The sequence below is a fragment of the Falco naumanni genome, chromosome 10, assembly GCF_017639655.2.
Source record: "Falco naumanni isolate bFalNau1 chromosome 10, bFalNau1.pat, whole genome shotgun sequence".
Lineage (NCBI taxonomy): Eukaryota > Metazoa > Chordata > Aves > Falconiformes > Falconidae > Falco > Falco naumanni.
The window spans coordinates 10,826,242-10,848,449 of NC_054063.1; the positions used below are offsets into that span (position 1 = coordinate 10,826,242).

At 37.0% G+C, this 22,208-nt stretch overlaps 1 protein-coding gene across 3 annotated transcripts in view; it reads right to left on the reverse strand.

Annotated features, from left to right (window-relative positions):
- The window catches only part of SYT9 (synaptotagmin 9), a 72,299-nt gene that overhangs the window by 21,557 nt on the left and 28,534 nt on the right, over nt 1-22,208 (reverse strand). For all 3 annotated transcript variants that reach the window (XM_040609291.1, XM_040609292.1, XM_040609293.1), the window contains exons 2-3: nt 16,808-17,159; nt 13,367-13,913 (exon numbers count right to left, since the gene is read on the reverse strand). In XM_040609291.1, the coding sequence (XP_040465225.1) occupies nt 13,367-13,913; nt 16,808-17,159 (899 nt within the window). The remainder of the gene's footprint in view (nt 1-13,366; nt 13,914-16,807; nt 17,160-22,208) is intronic.

A 22,208-nucleotide genomic window follows, 5' to 3' on the forward strand; every position in this document is an offset into this window, starting at 1 on the left:
GACACTAAGGTTAATCCTACAAAAGCCATACATGAAATATGTCAAAATAGACAATCCCCCTAAACCTTCAATACTGCAAAATTGTCTCATTTCATACATTAGAATCTCTTTGCTATTCAAATACAAAAGGAACGAAAATAATACAGGGAAGAAAGAAGAATGAGAATGACAATGAAATTAATGATAACAAGACAGTGTCACTCCAGAAGCATGAAAACGAGGACTGCTTTCATCCTTTATTTCTCAAACCATGCTACAAAGAAAACTTCACATTTGAATCAGGAGAGAAGTTGGCGGCTTGGTGATTCTTTTTTAGGGGTGGTAGGGAAACATGAAAGAGAAGGGAGGCTCTTTGTTTCTTCCCAGGGATGCTACTTATGATTTTGTAACAGACCGCTATGTCAAGTTTGCCAACTGTAAAACGCTCTCAGGGCAAACCTCCCTGACTCACCTCCTGGATCAATGCCATGGAATCTGTGGTGATCTAGCAACAGGGGGTTACTTTTACCACTTCTTTTAGGCAATGCCAGGAACATTTCAGTGTTTCTCAGTATCTTAATTGCTGATGCTGCCCAAAAGCTCATGCAAATCCAGCTACCTTCTTTTCTTTGGAGACAGTTCTGGACTATTGCCATTAGGACACTTAGGCTATGCGGATCTGGTGAACACGAATTTATGCTGTTGCTGTGTATCTTTCACCTACCTTGCAATTAAATAGAATATTTTAATCTTGAAGCTGGTAGGAAGTGTACCAATCCAGTACTACATCTACTTAGGAGCTGTACAGAAGAAAACAGTTTTAAAATAAAACTAAAGACTGTGAGGAGCTGAAGGAATGGTAAGGAAGAAGACAGAAATCCAGTTTAGAAAATGCAGACTCTGAAATCAAGTTTTCTCATCCAGGTGGCTACAGCATGAGCAGGAGAAGATGTGATTTTGTAAAGTGTGATAACAGTTCTTTTTCTGTAATACTTGTTCTCTATCAGATATGCTCGTGCCTCCCTATTATATTTAGACGTGTACTGCAGACAATTTTAAGACCACTTTAGTGAGTGTGTTTTCGCTTTTAAAGAATGCACAGAGGGTAGTGTAAGGTGTCAGATTAAAAAGAGCACTAAATATAGAAGTGCTTTAGTGCTTTAAGTCCATAAAAGTGAGTCAATAGAACTTCCTCCTCTTAGAAGGATTTTCTTCTAACTTGTTTTACTTTACACATGCTACATGAGAAATGTAACTAGAGAGAAAAATTATTTTCTTCTGTGGCTTGTTTTGCTCTCCTCCTCATGTCCATTTGTGTGAGGTGAGTCTGTTGCACTGCCCAGACTGTTACCTGTTTTTTTTTAATGTTCAGAATAAATAGTATTATTAAGTACATACTAGCCTATGGATAGGAAAAAAATGTAGCGTTTTTAGGAAGTCTGTGAGTGATTTAGTAAACAGGATCTCACAGTCACTTAGATGCCTTCTCAAATTTTTGGTTTAGTTGCTTATAATTTAAATAATTTTACAGTTTTGTAAGGAAATCAAAGTTGTGAGTTGACTTGGTATAAATGGTTTCACTTTAGAAGTCTTTGTTACATAGACAATGGTCAGTGATTTAGGGTACTCAGTTTGATACCTTAAAAGGGCCTGACTTTAATTTTTTTGGAAGAAAGTATGGTTTTTGAAAGAATTCTGTGTAGTTATCTTTGACCATCCTGACTCAGTTTTTGAAACAAGTCTGTCTGAAATGAAGGTTAGTATCATTTTTTGTATGTGCTGCTTTAGCACGGAAAGTTTCCTGAAATAAATGATTTTTGAGAAAAAGAGAGTGGCTCCATGGCTGTGAAGAGAATGAGCATCTACTGTTATATCTTCTGCTTTGTTTTTAAAAAATATCTATATTTTGTTCAAAAACTACAGTTATAGATAGGATGAAAAGCTTTTTATATGTTGTTTTATAATAAAAGTTTTGTATTGAATGAAATGTTTCTTGTGGCTTTCCCAAAAACGTTGACACTTTATATACTGAATAAAGCAAAGAATTTGGAAAAGGAGCTGGCAAATGAGAAATGCTGCAGAGCTACTGGAAGGAATAGGTCCTGACTAAATAGGGATGCTCACTGCAGAAACCTCGAGGGAAAATAATCTATTCTGTTTTCTATTTGGACTGCTACATCCAGTCAAAAGTTGAAGATGTGGATGTAGAACTCAGGTCATTTCTGTTGGAAAAAAATCTATCTTGCTTTCTCCAGGCCTAAATTTGACAGCTCACACATATTTTAGCCATCAGATTTTGGGGAAGGAGGAGAAGATTCAAATCTTTGTTGAGCAGGTCATTGTCATGTATTTATATTGCAGAGAGTAATGAAAGGATGGTGATTTGCTTGTTCTGCTGTTCTAGTGAATTTTCTGTGTACATCTCCAGTTATTTGTTTACATTATCTCATGTGGCTTTTTGTATTGTTTACAAGACAATATATCCAAACTATAGCAGGAGGATATGCATGAAATCTGAGCTTCAATGGGAATTCTTTCCCTGACTTTACAGTAGTCATGATCTTATCCTGAGTACTACTCATTTCTACCTGCATAAAATGTTGTGGTCCCAGTGGTGAAGTTTATTGTTGGATTAGCATTTACTGTAAGATTCTGTGCTCAGTGGAGTGCAGACATTGAAAGGTTTTCATTATTTTAAAGTAATTCCTTTCTTCCTGATGATCATAAATAATTCTCTAGGGGGCTTGAAACCAAAGTCTGCTGTTTTCTTCCTATCTTTTTTGTTCGCGTTTCTTTGCTTTATTGCATACATTTTTATTTTATTGTTGGGGTTGCTTAGAGGAGTTATTGTAATATAGATCAGATGGTTGATTAAACCACAGCTGGCTTTTAAAAATATTTATAAAACCCCAGTATGCTTTTAAAAAGAAAACACACAAAGAGTTCTGTGAAAACTGAAAACAAATATACAAAATACAGTATGGAGAATTGTTCTTTTGCTCTTCCATGTAAACTTTCAGAGTGTTTGGGTAGCAGCTTCTATATGAATAGAAAATATTAAGTATTGGATGATATTGCTAATCTCCTATTCACTGCTACTTTAAAAATAATTTTACTGCAGGAAAGAGAAAAGTAAATTTTAGGTAGGAGGAGCGGTGGATTTCAGCCACTTGTACTGTGGCTGTTAGAAATTGGTTGCCGGGCAAGCAAGGTTATGTTTTCTGATGTTGTGATAAACTGCTATTTTTAAGATGCCAGATTTGACCCAAGAATGAGTGGGGAATTTTATCCCAATAGTTCATATAATTAGCTGTGAAAACCTCCAGCTGTCAGTTGTTTTTTGCTTCCCTACCCTTCACAAGCAAGATGCCATTACTAGTCGGAAATCTTCTTCCAGATGGTGTATGTAGCTTTAATTTTGAATTTGTGTGATGAAAGGAGTAGTGAATGTTAAGCACTCAATAAGGTAAGCTGTAGCTTGTGACTACTGTTTTCTTGAGTAAATAGAGCAAGGTGTTTAACCAAGCAATGAAGTGCCAGTAACATGTAGCCATACAAATCTCAAATGCCATGATACCACAGATGTAGCTAATACCATCTTGTCATTTGAGCCCGTCATGTCACCAAAGTACATTCTGTGAAATATTCATTCCAATTCTCTGCTAGGAAGCCATAGGAAAGCTCAGACACTGCAGATGACTGTATGCTTCATTTACCTCTGTGAATACATCCAGTGAGTTCAGCAAGACTAATTACAGAAGTTATTATATCCATAATTCTAGAATTTGAATGCACGTTGCAAATTGCCTTTCAGTGTTTGGGAAGACCAGTGCAGAATGCGGAGGTTTACATGTGTTTGTCATTTAATCATGGATTTTTTCATGAAACACTATACTTTATACATTGTTCCTGATACACATATATCTTTCTGAATGTTTAGAGAAATGTGTATGTATGAGGAGAGATTAAATAAAATAGCGAGTTAAAATTAAGATCTCTGCTGTAAAAAGGTAGCAAACTTGGAACTGATAAATCTTAATGAAAAACTTTTAGTCAGGTTATAGGTCTGCAGTTTTGCCATTGTTTTGTTAGCTCTACTCTCAGAAAGACACTTACAATAAGAGAGTGATGTCTTTCTCTCCCTCTTCCCTTGGATAGCTTGGCTTCCAAGTAATATATTTTTAACAAAGTGATATAATGGAAAAACATAGCTATGTATCTTTCTGTGATAATCTGAGTTCACTACAGAGCCTTGGAAGTGGCCCTCATGCTCTGAAGGGCTGGGGATTGAATAGAGAAGCTGCCACATACATCTCTGAGGCCTCTCAGGGACAATTAGGGCCTCTACAATATCTGGAATTATACTTGTTGATCATATAACCAAATCTTAGCAAAATATATTGTCTTTAAAAGTTGCGACTATCATTTATGTCTGTTCAGTTGTTTCATCTTTTATTTCTTTCAGACTATAAGATTAGCTGCTAAGATTCTGCTAGACTAGGAGAAAAGCTAAAAAAGCTATAGATACATATATAAGACATATTGTGGGAACTTCTTCACCAGTCAGCTGAAACTTCAGCTGCGACTTCTAGTGTTTACACACACACACAAAAAGGCAGGGGGGAGGAGGTCTGGAGAGAACCCTCATGTAATTATTTAGCAAATGATACAGCCTTATCTTGATTTTGGCAAGCGCTATAATTTAGCCTGTAAGCATAAAAACTGTGCTTCCTAAGCACTACCTACAATTATGATCCAGTAATGCCTTCCTTCTGTACAGACAAGGTTTTGTCCTCTGCAACAGGACTCTGGAAAGATCTTGGAATCCTGAATGGTTAGTGTGAGACAGGTTACATCCTCTAACAAGAGTTTGAAAGGGGACAGACAAATCTTTTGGTAAGGAGAAAAGCCTGTATATAGCGGCACTTTCTTTTCTGTTTACCTGGGGCACGGATGTACTAGAAAAGATGAAGTCAAGGCTGACCCCAGCAAGGACACATTTGAGGTTGTGTTAAACAGTCAGGTATGGTGTGCAGGAGGTGCTTCCCAAGTAGCTAGGCTATCCCCTGCACAAATATCCAGTACGTCTTGGTAAGAGTTCAGAGCATAGTTACAGTGAATCCCTAAGTAAAGAACACACAATAACAAAAAAGTGCACTTACTGCTTAAATATGAGACCATGAGAAAATAACATGAGAACTGGGTAAACAGACTGTACACAGAGGAAAACTGTAAAACTCTGAAATACCCCGTTTGGTGGAGAAAGATGCCTGATGGCTGTGATATCTTGTGGGGATTAAAGACTAAAAATGGCTTGAGGCTTTTCACACAAGCACAGTATGTTCAGAGGGAAGAATACTTTCAAGTTTGGCTCCAAATATTGAAACTAAATTTAAAAAGTAGGATTTTTCAGAAATTTTGATGAATCCATAAGCTATTGAAATGCCCTCTGTGACCTCTTCTAGAAAAACAAAGTAAGCATTCCTAAAACTGTTCAATAATTAAATGCATGTTTGAAGTGATTTTTTTCCCCCTGCCTGGCTAAATACATGTTTAAATTGAAAGTTATATAACAATGTAGAAAAAAGGCACAGTCTAATCTTGAATTATGTGCGGAATGGTTACAGCCAAGATCACCTTAATACAGCTATTTTAGCCTTAACGCTGTGCAAGTGCTCTTTGCTCAACTTTGAGGAATGGCTGCCTATGAATTGTAATATACTAGAGCATTTTTGTGTTTTTGTTTTCAACTCCACTAATGATTTTGGATGATACAATCAAAGGACAGGGTTGCCTGACTAGGATGACATTTTGGTTTTGCTTTGTGTGCAGTCTGTATGCTATTGTGGGCTGTTTCACTGAAGGCTATCTCCAAAAGCCTTGTTTAGAGAGAGTTTTCTGGGAAAAAGAGACTTGGCAGAGGAAGATGAGAGGAAAGGAGAAGGGGGATTTGTAGAACAGGGACCGTTACAGACTCTTCCACTAAGCTGGAAAACCAGGAATTTAGGATTGGGTCTAACATTTTTTAGCGTGCAGCTAATGTGTCGAGGAAAATGTTCTTCATTCACTATTGCTGTTCTGGGGCTGTCACACCAGGGAAACATGTATGGTACAAAGACAAAATAGAGAGCTCAAGAATATGCAGCATTGATGAGCAGGGGAAGAACCAGTGTGGAAACCAGGATTTTATTCCGTTTTGAAGCATAATATCCCTCACTTGACTTGGAACATTTTATTCTGATAAAAAACAGGAAGTTTTGTTCCCATTTCAACTTTCAGAATTTTTAAAAATGTTGCAATAGAAGTGCATTCCAAATAAGAAATCAAAACATCTTATTCTAAAATTTCAGTCTACTCATAATACTTTAAAAAAAAAAAAAATCCTTAAAATTCTTTAACTGAAGTTTGTCTGCTTTATTTTTGACTTTGTTTTTGTTTGTTTGTTTGTATGTTTTTTGTAGACTGAAAAAGCTTACTTGGAAACTCTGATGTCCATACTTCTGGGTTCTGTGAACTTCAAGTGGTACATAGACAAATACACAGGTCTCTGAATTACCATCTTCTTAAACTAACCCCAAAACTCCAATAAATGTTAGCTGAGGCTTCAGTGATACTGCACGATTCATCCTGTTTCTGACCATGCCTGTGGGGCACTTGCACGGAATAATCACCATGATTTTTAGAGACAAGCTTGGGGTGCTTGTACCACTAACTCAGGACCAGCCTAGCTGCACCTCAAACCATTGCTCTTCAAGGCATTTAACTTTTCTTTACTTCAGACACCACCCCAAGTTTTATTGAATATTATTCTGTATACCCAGTTGCTCCAAAGAGAATTAGGCATCTGCTGTCTTTAAGTTTTCTGAAAACATATGTCAACATTTTATCTCTATCTTATAAAATTGTACATAACTGTATCTGTCCTTTGTGTAGCCACGCTGAGTGCTGTCTCCTAATCGTTTAGATGTATTTAATTTCTGACAAACCTTCTCCTACAAAGTAATTAGCAAAATCATTAGATTAAAAAAGAAAACACAAGAAGTCAAAAGGAAAAGCCTTGTTTTGAAAATGAACCCATTTAAGTACATGGTTATTAAAAAATGTAAAACTGTAGGAAAAACACTGGCTACAGCTTGTCCTCCACTGTACGAAGACTACTATATCTGTTGAGCTGATGCTGAAGGCTTATTAATCTCTTTTGCTTCCTTATGTGGCGATCGTAGAAATCTGAAGAACTAAAGATCTATGACTTTTCAGCATCTTTTGACTAAGAAATGGTTCATTACACATGGACTTCCATTTTTTCTGTACATTTCATTAAGAACAGTCAGAAAAATAACAAAACAGAGTGACCTTTGTGACTTAGGAGAAGATGAATATTCACTGACCTGCCTCTTGACAGCAATCATGCTTTCGATATTTTTCTCAGTACTTCTGGGTTTGGTTGTGGAGTTGTGATTTTTTTGAAATTACTCTAAAATTTAAGTGAAGTGAATCTTACCTCTTGTATTTACTACCTTAATGTGTCTAGCCATGAAATAATTGTTGTTGCTCCTTAAGCTTTTGGCATGCTTTAATGTGGGCAAGACACATGGGTTTGCAAATCTATCTTTTCTAGAAAGACTTGCATTTGATTGCCTCCCTGATGCCAAAGCCTACTCATTTTAAACAAATGGAACACCAGATTAATACTGGATATTTCTGTACTACGAGGAAAAGAAAAATAAATCAGCTAATGTTTCCCATTTACTGCTACAGTCCTAAAAGTAGACATGGCACTTCACATTGATGGTTTGGATTTGAATTCATACATAAAGCCAGGGATTTGGTTTGTTTCTGTTCCTTCTCAAACTGTTGACTCAGAAATTTTTGTTAACAATTGTAAACATTTTAGATGCTTTTCTGAGATCTCACTCAATGCCATCACTTTTCTAAACCCAGGAACTTGCCAGAACAGGAATTTTAGAAATACTAGCTAAAACATCTTGACAAGCTAAACATTTTTTAAAATTGGAGTAGGTGGACTTAGTTGACTTACTGCCAGCTACAGTATCTGTACACTGTCAAAGAAGATGAGCAGTGCTATATAGAGTGGATTAAGGCTGGTGCCAGGCATCTGCAGATTCTGGACCCAGTCTCATTTCTGCTGTTAAGTAGTGTCATGTCTGGAGCAAGTCACATCCTTTTTGTGTGAGTCTGTTCCACTGTCCATGAATTAGAAAAAGTATTTACCTACTTCTTTCAAAGCACAAGATTTAATTTTCTCAAGTTTTGAGGGTGTAAACCCTAAGGATTATGACCTGTACCTATGCATGTGTGTTTGGCACACATTAAAATGCTCACAGCCTTTTAGCAAGAATGGTCCTGAGCAATGCAACCTGTAAGGAAGTGTTTTTCAGTTTGAGGACAGAATAGTTTTGAACTGCAAAAAATCTGGTAGGTTTAGTCATTTTTCAAAATTTTAGATTTTTATTATGCATTCCATAAACAACTGACTGAAATAATTTAGTCTCTTTTTGTCTCTCTTCCACACATACTGTGGTTGGCATTAACATCCCTGAAACAGGGAACTTGAAACTTCCTTCTGGTGATGTTATGATTCCAGTTGCATCTCAGTTATACAACATAAATGCCTAAAAATACAAATTATGAAATCTTTCTTGGGCAAACTTGAGAACAGTTAGCATTTCTAGAATGCAGAATTTCAATTTTTATAACCATCCTACTTTTTAGCTGTTTCTTTGTGAAAACACTAGCATGTATACCAACATGCAACTTAAATTCGTTCGATACAGTTTTGTTTACTGGATCTGTGCAAAAGCAAATCAGCATTTTCTGACACACTTGTATTCTTGACCACTACATATGCCCTAAAAGAGCTTGAAGATTCTTAAAAACAGGTGCAATCAATTTCTTGGGTTGGCAACTTTTAGCATATGCTAGCTCTTTCTATATGTCAAGCAACTTGATATAGAGCTTGTGTTTCTTTATAACTTTGAGCTATCCAGAACTATCTTTTGGATTTTCAGTGACCCATATACATTCTATAAAGTCTGTGACATGTTACTTCTCAAATTCTGTATGTATTACCTACATACAGAAAGGTTTTCTTTCTGTAATCTCTTCTGTCTTTCTTTCAGAAATATCTTTCTTCTATATTTTCACTTTCCTTTTGTATCCTGATATACTGGTTTTTAACTTTGGGGATGGTGCTACACTCTTCAATGCTTAGCTAGAAACAAAAGTAGAAGTACTTCAACACAGCAATTTTCAAAACAACTTTTGAATCCTTTCTAGTACTCTGATTGTTTGCAGATAAAGAATAAACCATGGTTTGGATCTGACCAACAGCTTTACCTTTTTCAGAGTTTCAGTTTACTTCACACCTTCACAGGAGGTGGATACAGCAGAGTCTCAAAGGAACCACAAGATAAGGATAAATGCTAACAGTCAATATACTGCTACAATTTGTAGAATATTAGGTGCATAATCACAGGAAACCTTGTTAATATCCTTTGAGAAAAGAATGGTCTAGAAAGATTCACAAAAACGGTTAGTCTGGGATGTTCAGCCTCAGAGTGAGATGAGAGAAAGGTGTGAATAGGGTGTTATGAGTACAATTTTTTTTTTTTAAGTGTATATATAAACTTAGACATTCTGAAAAAAAAACAGTTTTCATTCTACCATGCCTAGATCACAAGTATAACTATATCTGACAACTGAAAAGATAGCATCAGTGTCAAAAGCTATAAATACTATAAGACCAAAGTCACAAATTTGCCTCTGAAAATGAGTAGTCATTTTGGAAATGCTGGCCCAGCTAAGAATAGAAATTTACATTGTTCTTTCTTAATCCAATTATTCCTCTGCTCTAAGGGGAGGCCACTTTTAAATACTCCTCTTGTCTAGAAAGATCAGCTGCTTAGCAAGTGACAAAGGCCAAGCATTTTGAGAATCCAAACAGCCAGTATGAACCAGAGCTAGATTTCCAGTTCACAGAAATCCTTCTCCATGCTCTACAGCTGCCTGGTGATATTTAACAAGCAGTTCTTGAGAAAAGATTTTCCTTTCTGGGTGCCCAGCAAGTTGTGCAAGTGGATATGTAGCACCTTCTGAAAGGAAAAATTCTCTTTTATCTGAAATGGACTAATGGACAGCTTCAGGTCCTTCACAGTTGTTTATCTTACTTTGTGACAAAGCCATGCATTTTTGCCTGATCTGAGTCTGAAGATGTCAACCAAGGAAATATTAACATCCCTTTTCTCTTCAGAACATACTATCAGTCTATAAACATTGAAAAAAACAACTCAAAAAACCCCACCCCAAACCCTGAATGTGTTTTAGAGGCTACAAAATAAATCGTACCAACTACTGAAACCCATCCTAAAAATAAAAAGCATCTTTCTTTCCTGATGAGCCAGAAACCAGTGTAATCTGTCTGGTAGATATACAAAAAGCTTATCTAGTTCATTTCATGTTCATCTAAAGTTGATCCACTTAATTATTTCTTCCATTAAACAGCCCACTGCTGCTTTTTTTCTGGTTGGAAAAAGTGTCAGTGTTACAGGACAGAGATTTTATGCTCAGAGGACCTGGGATTAGAAGAACAACAATTTTGATATTGGAGATTTGTGTTTGGAGGCAGATTGCTTTTGAGTGTGTAGAAATTTTTTATGCTGACACCCGTCTGTGTTATGAAATACTTTCAAACTCTGGGATAGGAGCAGATGTTATTGTCCAAAGAATCAAAATCGTTGGTTTTGAATAAAAAAAATCTTCCAGTGTTATTAGAAAACAGAAGAAAGCACATAGCATAATAGGTCTATTTAACGGCATTGTTTGCAGTAAAGCTGACATTTCAGGCATAATCTGCAGTGCTCACTTGAAATAGGCCATTTTCCATTTTTCTGGGCAGAGAAGGATTTAATACATTCTTTTATATTAGTGTGTCAAATTGGATTAGAACATAATAAAATGGAGAATGTAAAATAACGGCCTTTGGGATCACTGGTTATACAGCATAATAAGATGCACAAGGAATTAAAATGAATGTACTCTTCAGAAGTATGACAAACTTGTCATGTGTAGTTGTGTGGAACTTCCCTTTTTCTAGTATGTTTATCCCTCGTGGCTGCACTCTTTGTTGATCTGCATTGAGTGAATTTCCTTCATAAGTGTGCCCAGCATTTGTCTGTTTTGTAATTATTACTATTTGAAACAACAGGACATTCAAAGATAAAATGAGTGAAAATTTCCTACAGCCAATACAGTTTGTTTGCAACCATAAACTGCCCAGTGCTGCTCAAAACTTTGCTAACATTTATTTCAGAGATTCACTAATACTGCCTGCTGGCCTGGTTTGGAGTGCAGCCACAGGAGTATTCACTTCAGCAGCTTCACCGAGTAGCTCATAGGATTCATGTTCTGCTGTCGGTCTGTGAGATACCTAGGCTACTCAGGCAAGGAAATGTGCTGAAACTTGGCTTCTTAAATGATGCTTTGAGGGTTTCTTATAACTTTATGGAGTAAGTTCTAACCTTTGAAATTTTGGAAACGTTAATTAGTAAGCTGAGTACTCCACACTTTCATTTATCTGATACTCTTATCTCAGAACTCACATTAGCCAAAATTGGATTGTGTGTCTTATGTCTTATTATTCATTTGCTTTGATAAGGTCTCCGTTAGCTGAAAACTGGGTGACAAGTGTATATGGCAGGTCATGTGTTCTGTTTGGATAAACAAACTTACACTTCACACAGGAATTAATATTAGTAGGTGTTAATGAATGACTCATGTTTCAGTCCTGAATTTAATTTCAGAGATAACAGAACATCTGAATACAAACTATCTGCTGCATCACTTTTGAAATTTGGAAGGGGAAATGATTAGAAAGAAAATATCAGAGTCCATTTTTTGCCAGAATTAAAGCATAGAAAAAGGACTGGTACATATCAAAGTAATTCCGGTGTGCATGTGCATTCAATTTTCAGTTGATTGTAAAACTGAAAAGTTGAACTTGGGACACTTAATGTTGCATGAAGGCAGGCTTTCACTTGGAATGACTGTCATCTGCTCTGTCAGATTCTTACTTTTCCCTTGCAGTTGAAAAGTAATAACTTTTTCTAACATAAACCAGGTTCATCTTCCTTTGACACTGAGTGTCCATCATCCTGCTTGTACCTTGAGTGAGGGAACTGCTATTGCTGCTGCTGCAGTCAGTTCTAGTGTGGAAGGAGATTGTGCAGCGGGTGCACAAGCACGTTCTACACATGTATAGGTAACACTAAGAACACTGAGAAATCACCTTAGAACAAGGACAATGTTCAAAAAGAAATTCCAATCAAAACAAAGGAATCAGTTTGGTCTGTAACGTGGACATGCTACCAGACCACAAAAGTATAAGATGAAGATCTGCATTCAGGAAAGTATTTGTCTCAGAACATCCTTTACTTTTCAATGGCTTCTTACACTCAGCTAAGCATACACTTAAATGCTTTCCTGAAGTCTAACAAACTTACACTTTGATCTTACTGTTAGTAATGTTTTGTTTATTTCATCTAAAATGTGTACTCCATTTGAGTATGGTTTGACATAGCAAATGAAATATTTTCTGACTCTTGGCACTAGTATCTCACCTTTGTGGATTTCTGTCATGTATCATTCTCATTGAAGGTCTGTTCTCCATAGGATGCGCGTGATTAAATTCTAATAGCATTACAAGAAGGTTGTGTTATGCTTTGAGAAAAAAGCTCTTTCTTTACCAAAACTAATTTTTGTGATTTTGTACCTAATCACTAATTGGATCCCTGCATAGAATTTGATACCAGAGACTTTGGGATAACAGAAATGTAGAATTATTTTGTAAGATTCCCGTTTCCCTATGTAACAAAAGTGATGACAAACAAAGAGTTAAACCAATTCAGTGTGTTTCATTGCTTTCATGGAACAGCATTGTCAAACTTCTGTTTGCCTAAATTATAGATGTAGTGTTAGCTCACTTTATAAGAATACAGTCTTTTGAAGGACTGAAGGTCATGCAAATCATGCAAAACACAGAAAGACAGGCAAAATAAGAAAAGTAGTATTTCCTTAAGTAAATTTTAGATTAAGTAAGTTTAAGAGAAAAACATTCTCCAGTTTTTCTACCCTATCAGTAGGGCAATGACTAAACCATGATCTCCTACATAAGACATTCTTTAATATATCCAAAGAATGAGAAATGAGGACTGAAAATGTACTGTTCATTTCCTTGGATTAAGGTCAAAGCTTGAGAAAGAGAGAAAATAGAGTATTTTCCTTCATAAATCTATCAGACAATTTCAGTTACAATCAGGTTAAAAAAAATCAGAAACAAAAAGATTTCAAAAAGAAAAATTGTAATACTTACATTGGTGACATATTCAATATCCTTCCAAATATTACATTCCCTGGGAAAATCTGCCAAATCTAAAAAATTATCCACTATCACTTGGCCAATCAAGTCATGCCTGGAGAATCTGTCAAAGTCATACACAGAGAAATGGAGTTTCCTTGTGTTGAGATCATTGTATGGGACAGTAAATAAAAAAACTTCATCAAATACTGGATTTAGGGTCTTTCTGTGCACTTTAGTCTGGTGTTTTGTTTTCCTATCAGGAAGCAGATATATCTTCACGTATGGATCTGAAGTTCCAGAGAAGTCCTTTGCTGGCAGGTTGATGGCCTTGTGTATCTTCACTATCAGCTGCTCTAAATCACAATCGTATTTCAGAATAAAGTTCAGTTTTCCACATGCCTTGCTGTTACTCCTCCGGCCATCATCTGTGTCCACTGATCTTTGTTTATATAGCTCTGGCTTAATGCGGCCAATTCCTGTCAGTTGCTCCTGTTTCTGAACTTGCTGGATGTTGAAGTCCGGATTGGAGAGGTTGAGCTGTCTTCGGATTGAGTTATGCCTTAGGTGAAAATGAAAGAATTGAAACAGATTGTGTTGGAGATGATAATAATCTGTGCACAGCTTTACTTGCATAAAGTGATAAAGCATGGTACCCAACAGTTGTGAGAGCTCACCTTCAGCATTAGACTGCTAGTACCACATAATTTTCTGTTCCTGTGTCTTAAGCTAGTGGTATACACTCTCCAAACCTGGCTGAAGTATGTGGCAAATGCAATTTCATGGCCATTGCAAATCCAGAGGATCTGCCTTATTGGCAAGTATAATGCAACATGACTAAGAACTGTAGCTATTCTTATTGGTTATCATTTTCAACTGAATCCTTTGGATTAATGCCTATGAAATGGGTTATATTATGTAAACAGCAGTAGGATCTGGCCTATTATGCCAGCTGAACTCACTGATTTCTGGTTCTAAGGTAAAGCTGGAAAAAAGGAGGATACTTCCTGACATCTCTGTATTTTTATTACTTGTTGATCTCTACAGCTGCTCTATTAACAAGTGAGCTGTTCTGGTCTGAAATGGTTTGTTGACCACCCCAACAATTCTCTCATACCTGATGTAATAAGCTCTGTGGTATTTTGGCTGAAAAGCTACTTTAGTTTTATTACTCCGAGGACAGAAATTTGCTTTTAGCTTCAGTCCACTGAAATTTATTAACTGGAGTCACTCAGTTATTGTGATTGAAATTTCCACTTCATGAGATGATAACAGAAATCAAATTTGCATCCCTGTCAGAGTAGTGGGATGTGGAAGTTGTATTCGGTAAAATCCTAATCTTATATGAGTTGGATTCAACTTTTTTGTCCTATTCATATGCAGCGATCATTCAGTATATTGGCATGCCATGAGCTGTGGTCGAACACAGAAAGAGCACGTGGAAAATTCTCGCACAGGATTAGTCCAAAGCTATTTATGTTGAATGTAATCAGCAATAGTTCCTCTGCTTTCATTGTTCATTCCTTCCTTGTAAATATGCGTTTACACATGCTTAAAACAGCCTCTTATATACTATCCTATTTTTTCTCTTCTTGCATAACAAATATGTAATTTTATAGCTATCCATTAGTAATTTTCATCATAAAATATTATCATGTCACAAAAAAAAAAAAAAAAAAAAAAAAATTGTTCAACCCTTAAGCTTCTCATGGCAGTGGGAAGTGCAGAATATCCTGGGGAGGAATAAAAAGGAATGCACTGGAGAGACAGCTTAGCAGGGATTGTAGTAGGGGGCAGGTGCCTGGTCTCTGGCCACACAGCAAAGCCACAGCTGGCTACCCAGTTATGCCAGAAAGCAGCAGAGACAGAGATGAACAAATGAACAATGCAGTACAAGGAAGATGGGCCCCTCCTGACCGGTGAAAGAGTCTTTTGGAGAAGACCTGGGCAAAAGTAAGGGGCAATGAAAGAATAGCAAAAAGCAACACCTGTATCAGCATATGGTACAGGGTAGGGGTGAGACCTGGCCAAGCCATGCCCTTGGGTACAGAGAGCCAGTGTAACTAACACCTGCTAGAGAGAGCCAGACTGGGAACAGTTGACAGAAGAAAGATCTGCAGAGATTCACAGGAAGAAGACATTGTCCATGCACTCAGGATGCTGAGGCAAGTTCTTTACAGATTAGGATTGCTGCTACTTCTGGTGAGATGGCTATGCAGTGGTGATACCATGCATTTATCATTTGATTAAGTATCAGAATTGCTGCCTTGTTGTAGCACTAAAAGCCTGTATCTGACTCAGTACTTTCACAATATTGAAGACACACATGAGAGCTCTTGGAGTTAGATGTCGGATGTGAATCTTCTGTTGTTAATGAATCTCATGACATGCTTATTTCCCAGCAGTTTGAAAACACAGCAGCATCAGCCCTGTACTGTACTTCTGGGCTGTTAGTCCTTGGCTGGAATTCAATCTTGTGTGTGGTAGGGCAGATACTTTGGTATCCATAATTATGGCTTTGAACTCCCCAGAAATTCCTACAACAATCTAAGCCCAAGACATTTTTATGCTAATCTACAGAGGAAGGGCACCTGGAGATTTTGCTGCATAGTATTAATAATGTTCCAGGGACCTCAAATTTTTTCTAAGATATGCTTTGCACAACTGGTTATTACTGAACTGGCTGCTAGCTGCTGTCATCTTACCCATGTTCAGGTGTGCCTGCAGGCAAAACTTGTTCTCCCGCATGGCCAGAAAGAAGGCTAGCAAAGAGCAATTGGACTGGTGCTGTATACCTTCTCCAGCTGAATCTGCTTTGACTCAGAAATTTACTGGCTTTTCACATGCTGATCCTTTTTCTTACTGTGTGAAACATAATTCTTTTATCACCTGCCCCTGCACATACTCTCATCTCCCTCTTTCCTCTTCCCCCCTGTACTGGTTCTCCAGTTCCCCTGGAGACCTTGCTAACTCTTGTTCAGTCACTTTTCCCCCCACAGTCATGATTGTGGCTAAAATCTATGATTTTTAATTCTATTTCCTAACTCTTGCAAGTGTTTCATTAGCTTGCCCTACTTTTCTTCTTTGGCTGTTTTAAAAATCTTTGAGGAGATATCAGTGAGTGTTCAGCATCAGTGCTAAGTGCAAATTAATATGCTTTACAAGCTAAATCTAGGCTGTTCTGGTGCTTTAAGGGACACACAGTGCTTTGTCTTGTCCAGCTCCTGAGGGAGAGGCACAAATGAGACAGCAGTTGATCGAAGAGTGGAATAGCACTGTGATGCTGTTTTGCACACCTCAAAGAATAACTTGTGTGTGGTTTTGGTTGGTTTTTTTTTAAAGAATGTGGCAAGGAAATTATGCATTTTTAATAGATCAGGGCACTGGATAATCAAGCTGTGCTCTTTTGACTGCATCTGTATTCATTAATATCAGACAGAAACTGGAGTTACTGACCGAGCAGAAGAGGTTGGTTCAGTGATCTGACGATGCATTCGCACATTGTGTACACAGTTCTCCTTCGTTCCCGCCTGAGCATCTAACGGAATATCAGGGGAGGTGTGGCTGATCTTCATGGAGGACTCCGGATAGGCTGTAGGCTGACCCAGATAATCCTCGCTGTAGTCATGGTCATTGGTCTCTGTATCTGTGTAGTTCAGTGTTTCTTGTTTGTTGTCTTTGTTCCCAAATGGCAGACCACGCTCTCGCCAAGGAATCCAACAAAGCTTCCAGGATACGAATAGAGAGACACCAAACAGAGCAAGACCACAGGCTGTGACAAGTAAGGAGAGCAAGCTTATTGAGATATCTGCAAACAAAAAAAAACAACAATGCATGTCACATCTTTGTAGTCTTTGGAGCTCTGCATCTCCAAGGCTTACAATATGGGAAGTAAACGCATCTGCAATGCAGACCTACAAAAATTAAATTCTGGTCCCTGCAACAGTCATATAATAGAAACATCATAAACATCCTGTTCTTCCCCTCCACCCCACTCCCACCACCAACCACCCCCTCAAAAAAAAAAAAAAAATTGAACCTTGTTTGGAATTCAGTATAAGGCTTATCTTGATGGAACTTAGTTCATATTTCCCCTCCAACAGCTGTGTGGGATGAAGGCTTATTCTAAGTATGAAAAGGGCTGTTCGTTTGTTCACTTGTTCACTCAACTTTATATGGAAAAAAAGAGCAATGCCTGCAGTAAATTTTGTCTTTTATTTTCCTTTTTTGCAGTGCAGTTTCCTCCACCTCCTTTACCAGATCTTACTGTTACCTCTTCCAGTGTCTGTATTATACTTAAACGCTGTGAAAATACGCACACATGCACATATGTGACATGATTTTTTATATTTTTTTGGTATTCAACTAAGTATCTTCTTTTAATTCACTTCCTTCTAATCTTAGACTCATTCTTAACTTTGCAAATTATTTTGGACTACCAATACATGGCTTGTTATTAATAATTTAGTTTAGGTACCAATATTTTTTCAAAACTGATTTTTTTCTGGTTTTTAACTCTAAAAGTTTTTTTCCCTGTTTTCAAACTTCTGGTATAAAAGGAAATGTGGAGAAGAGTTTTTTGTTGTTTTCCCCCACATTCCTAGCATTAATCCTACTCCATAATAATATCAACACAAACAAGTTACAACTGGGAGAGGCTTTTTCTCTGTTTTGCTTTAAGTTGCATGTTGGGAAAATGACTCATTGGAACAGCTGTTTTTATGGTTACCGTGTTTTTGAAACAAGTTTCTTAGTGGATTATACAGTACATCATGCCTTAAATACAATTAGTAGGAATTCTGTTTTACTGCCTTAAATTATAAGCACAGCCTGATCAAAGCAGTTTTTCACACTGTGTGTAGGTTCAGAATGTCAGGCTGCATCTCTTTAGCTAAAAGCTAGCCTAAATTTTCAAAGGATGGCATGAGGTTGAAATGTACTGCTCCTTCTAGGACAATTATTTAAGAATGACAATTCAGATGAAACTGCCTCAGTCAATTTGAAAAACAAAAAGAGGAATATTTTTCAAAAAGTCAATACCTTCTGCCCCTGCTGTGAGTCTCATTCTCACTGGCCAGACAGGTTAAATTTCTACAGAGAGGAGAGGGTGACACTGCAATCAGTTTCACTCAGGAGCTGTCCAGTTTATTTTGCATGCTGAAAACCAATTTTAACCAATTTTTGCCAGCATGGCCCTTTCTGTCCTTCTCCCAGTCATACGAAGACAAAACTCATTAACACTAGGGACAGCACAGCAGCTGTTTGGAATTATAGCAAAGAGTTTCAGAGCTGAAATTAATTAAACAAATTCCTCCCGTGCATAAAAGGCAATTTAAGAGAAAGTAGAATGGTGGTTCTTGATATTTTTGGAATATTTACTGGTAAACAAGTCTGGCAGTGGAGGCAGAGCACAACCTCTCAATTTGATTAAAAAACAGAGGAACTGGGGTCCAGTAGTGAAACACCTTCAGAATAAGGCAATTTGTCTTGGGTTCCCTGGGGAGAAAGGAAATATGTCAGAGGTCTGCGAAAAGGTCAATTTTTAAAAAACTGATTCAAGTAAATGATCCAGCATTAAAAGAAATGTGAATCTGGGAGTTGTCAGAACCAGTCAGAATATTACAAGGTGAGAACTGGACACTGCCTGATGCCAAGGACATGTGAAGGCAAGGAACAATTTGAAAGGTAGACCAACATCCCCTACCTTGAGGATGACTTTACCAGAGGACACAGTCATCTAGAGAACTGACATCATGAGAAAAAACACATGAGAGCAATATGAACTATGCTCATTTGGAGAACTTGAAGGGCTTTTATAATATACCTCTGCATTAAGTAACATAACACTGAGTACGCTTATCTCACAGCTTACATTCAGAGAAGCTGGGTAATACACAGTTCAGGTAACTTGCCAAGTCACAGAGTAAGAAGGGATTGTTTTTCATCTTGGTTTTACTTCTTTCTGACTTCTAAGGGACAGTCATGTATCTGTCTTACTTCTATGAAAGACAGTGGGGCTAAAAGGCTGTGCTCCAAACTGTTACCTTTCATTACACACTCATTTTCATACACTGCAGAGCTGGCTGGCAGTTTTCAGCAGCTGGGCAGATCCAGTGTGAATAGCTGGGGTGAGTGCAGTCTCAAGTGAAGATATTTTTGGCTGTGTCCTGGAGCTGCTTTTACTTTAGCCGTTTGTACTGTTACATACTGTGTTTTCTGTATAATTTTTACTCCATCTTTCCAGATGTCTCAGTTTTCCTAAGCCTGTTTATCTGTATTCCCATGTGGTAGCAGTACTCATCTGATGCCAGTGATTTCCTCTGCTTTGTAATGAGAGCAGGGTAAGTCTTGTTTGTCCTTACAAAAATCAGAGATCTACAGCACAGAAAGTGTTCCTCAAAAATCCAGCTGCTTCTCAATTTACTCTGCTTTCGCAAGAATTAGAGCAACATGTTTTCCAGAGCAGTATCTGATGTAAGTCTAAACTGCAACTGTGAATCAAAGTGCAGGCAAGTCTAAGCAGTTTACAGGCAGGCATGGGCTTTGGAAGCTGTGAGGAATGGTGCTGACTGTTTCAGAAAAAACAGGGTTTTTTCAGTAGCATTGCAACATATAAATTCACTGTGTACATTTTGCCGTGTTTTTGATGATCCTCTGTGCTGACATTTAGCATTTGGCCAGTTCCATTAGTGGCTAACTAATATATCTGCTTTCTATACCTACTCTGCATTCATACAAGCTCTTTATGCTCTGCAATGGAGAATCTCATGAACACAAGGAAGGCCTCTGTGCCACACACAAGTACTTGCACTGATCTCTTCCCTGGTGCAACCACAATGCCAGCCAAATATCTTGACATGTAGCTAAGAATTCAAGTCAAAATTTCACAACTATACCTTCCTGATCATGGTTGCAACATGACTTGAGCTCCAAAATTCCAGCATGTCAATACCTGGACAGTATAATGGCATGTTGATAATGAATAATGTATTCTTTAGAAAGTAAGCCCAAATTTCTGGTTAAAAACATGTACTTTTAAAATATTAAAGGGACATTCCAGCATTGTTGTAATATACATATGGATCTATTAGGTGTTGTTTGGCTAGCAAGAAGTGAAATAAATCTTAGCAATTTAAAATCTTGCAATACATATATTCTTAGCCCAATACAAGCAATCTTTTCTGATTTTAAACCAACAAATTCCAAAAGGCATTCAAGTAAAATGATAAAATTAACTCACTATGAACAATTATGCTACTAGACTTTAGGATGTATTGGGACAGACCAGTCAATCTTTGTGAATAGGATTCTGTCCAAATTCAATGGTAATTTCAAGTTGTCATTTCCTGAGAAAAAATGTTCTTCCTTTCATTAAGTTTTTGTTGCTTAGGGGGAGATTTTAAGGAATATGAAGTGGTTATACAGCTAACTTCTTGAAAAACAATGGAAACATCAGTGCCTACTGCTGAAATCCTAGCTGTGCTTTTGAAAATCTAATTGTCTTCCTTTCATGCAAATACATCTATGGAGGGTCAGCCATAATTCAGCTCTGTAATTGTGCTGTAAAGTATTTTTTCCAGAGAAGTGTTGTTAGGATAAGTTTTTAAAGTACTTAGTGAAGCTGTTTTAACCTAATATTGCAGTGTAGTTTCATTTGTGCTTCACAAGTTTTTCTTAATTAACATAGCTGGCACTTGTTCAAGATGAAAGGTGTCTCTTTGCAAAAGACTCGAGACAAAGGAATAATTCTCAGCTAATATATTCTTCTGTGAAATATTACTGAACACAGTTAATTATCCTTAACACTGTGTTTAGAAACTTTCTGGGAAATTCTTTAAAGTAAGGTAGCTGAAAACCCAAGGGAGTGAATCTCAGATTATATTATTTTTATTACACTTACATACTCCAACTCTTGTCTGTCTGACCCTGAAATTTATGAATGTGGAACAACAGAACAGGTCTAAGTGAGATCAGTGTCAGGGTTTCATATAGTAATAACATTTTCCGTGGTCTAAAAATGTACTGTAACTGGGCTTTACGAGTATTTGAGGCTGTTAGTAGCTGTTAGTGACGTTTTTTCCAAGTTGTGTGTTCTACATCTTATAGGTAGGCCTTAGGATATGAGTAGCTCTTGTGTTGGTTAAGACCCTGTTCTAATCCTCTTGCATATTTTTTTCTTCCTAAATAGTGTTATGAATTCTGGTTTATCAGTGTGTGCTTTCTCTTCAGCTGCTTTGCTTAGGTTACAAATTTGTGTAATGTTTTCTCCAAGTATTGCTTAAAATGAGCTAAGTTTCATAAAAGAACTAGATCAATGAAACATAACCCTAGGATTTCACCAAGATAATTTAAAATTAGTTTAAATCTACATAAATTCCACAGCACAATTTCAATATGAAATCAGAATTACTAAAGCATCATGCAAAATATTCACCACAGAAGTGCACAAGCAATAGAGATTTGTTTGCTGAGGATATTTTTCCAGCAGCAATTGCTGTGATATAATTCAAAATTGACACAAGATTGACATCATAATCTATTGGTAAGATCACAAAATTAGAGCCTTCAGAAAAAAAAAAATTGTTCATGGACTTTCATAAACAGGTAAAAAGGACTCAAAGTATAGCAAAATATTTTTTTATTTTGTAGCAACAGATTTTAGTTTTGCTTACTAAGAAGAAAAATTATGAAAACAGAATATTTTGCTAGTAATTCAGGTGAGGTGACCTCATATTGAGGTAGCTTATTAACTGCAATCAAAATTGTATGTGAGCACAACACTTAAAAGTACACTTGCTGAAGAAAACTGATCAGTCTCTATGATAAAGCTTAACATCTGTAATCCAATAAATTAAAC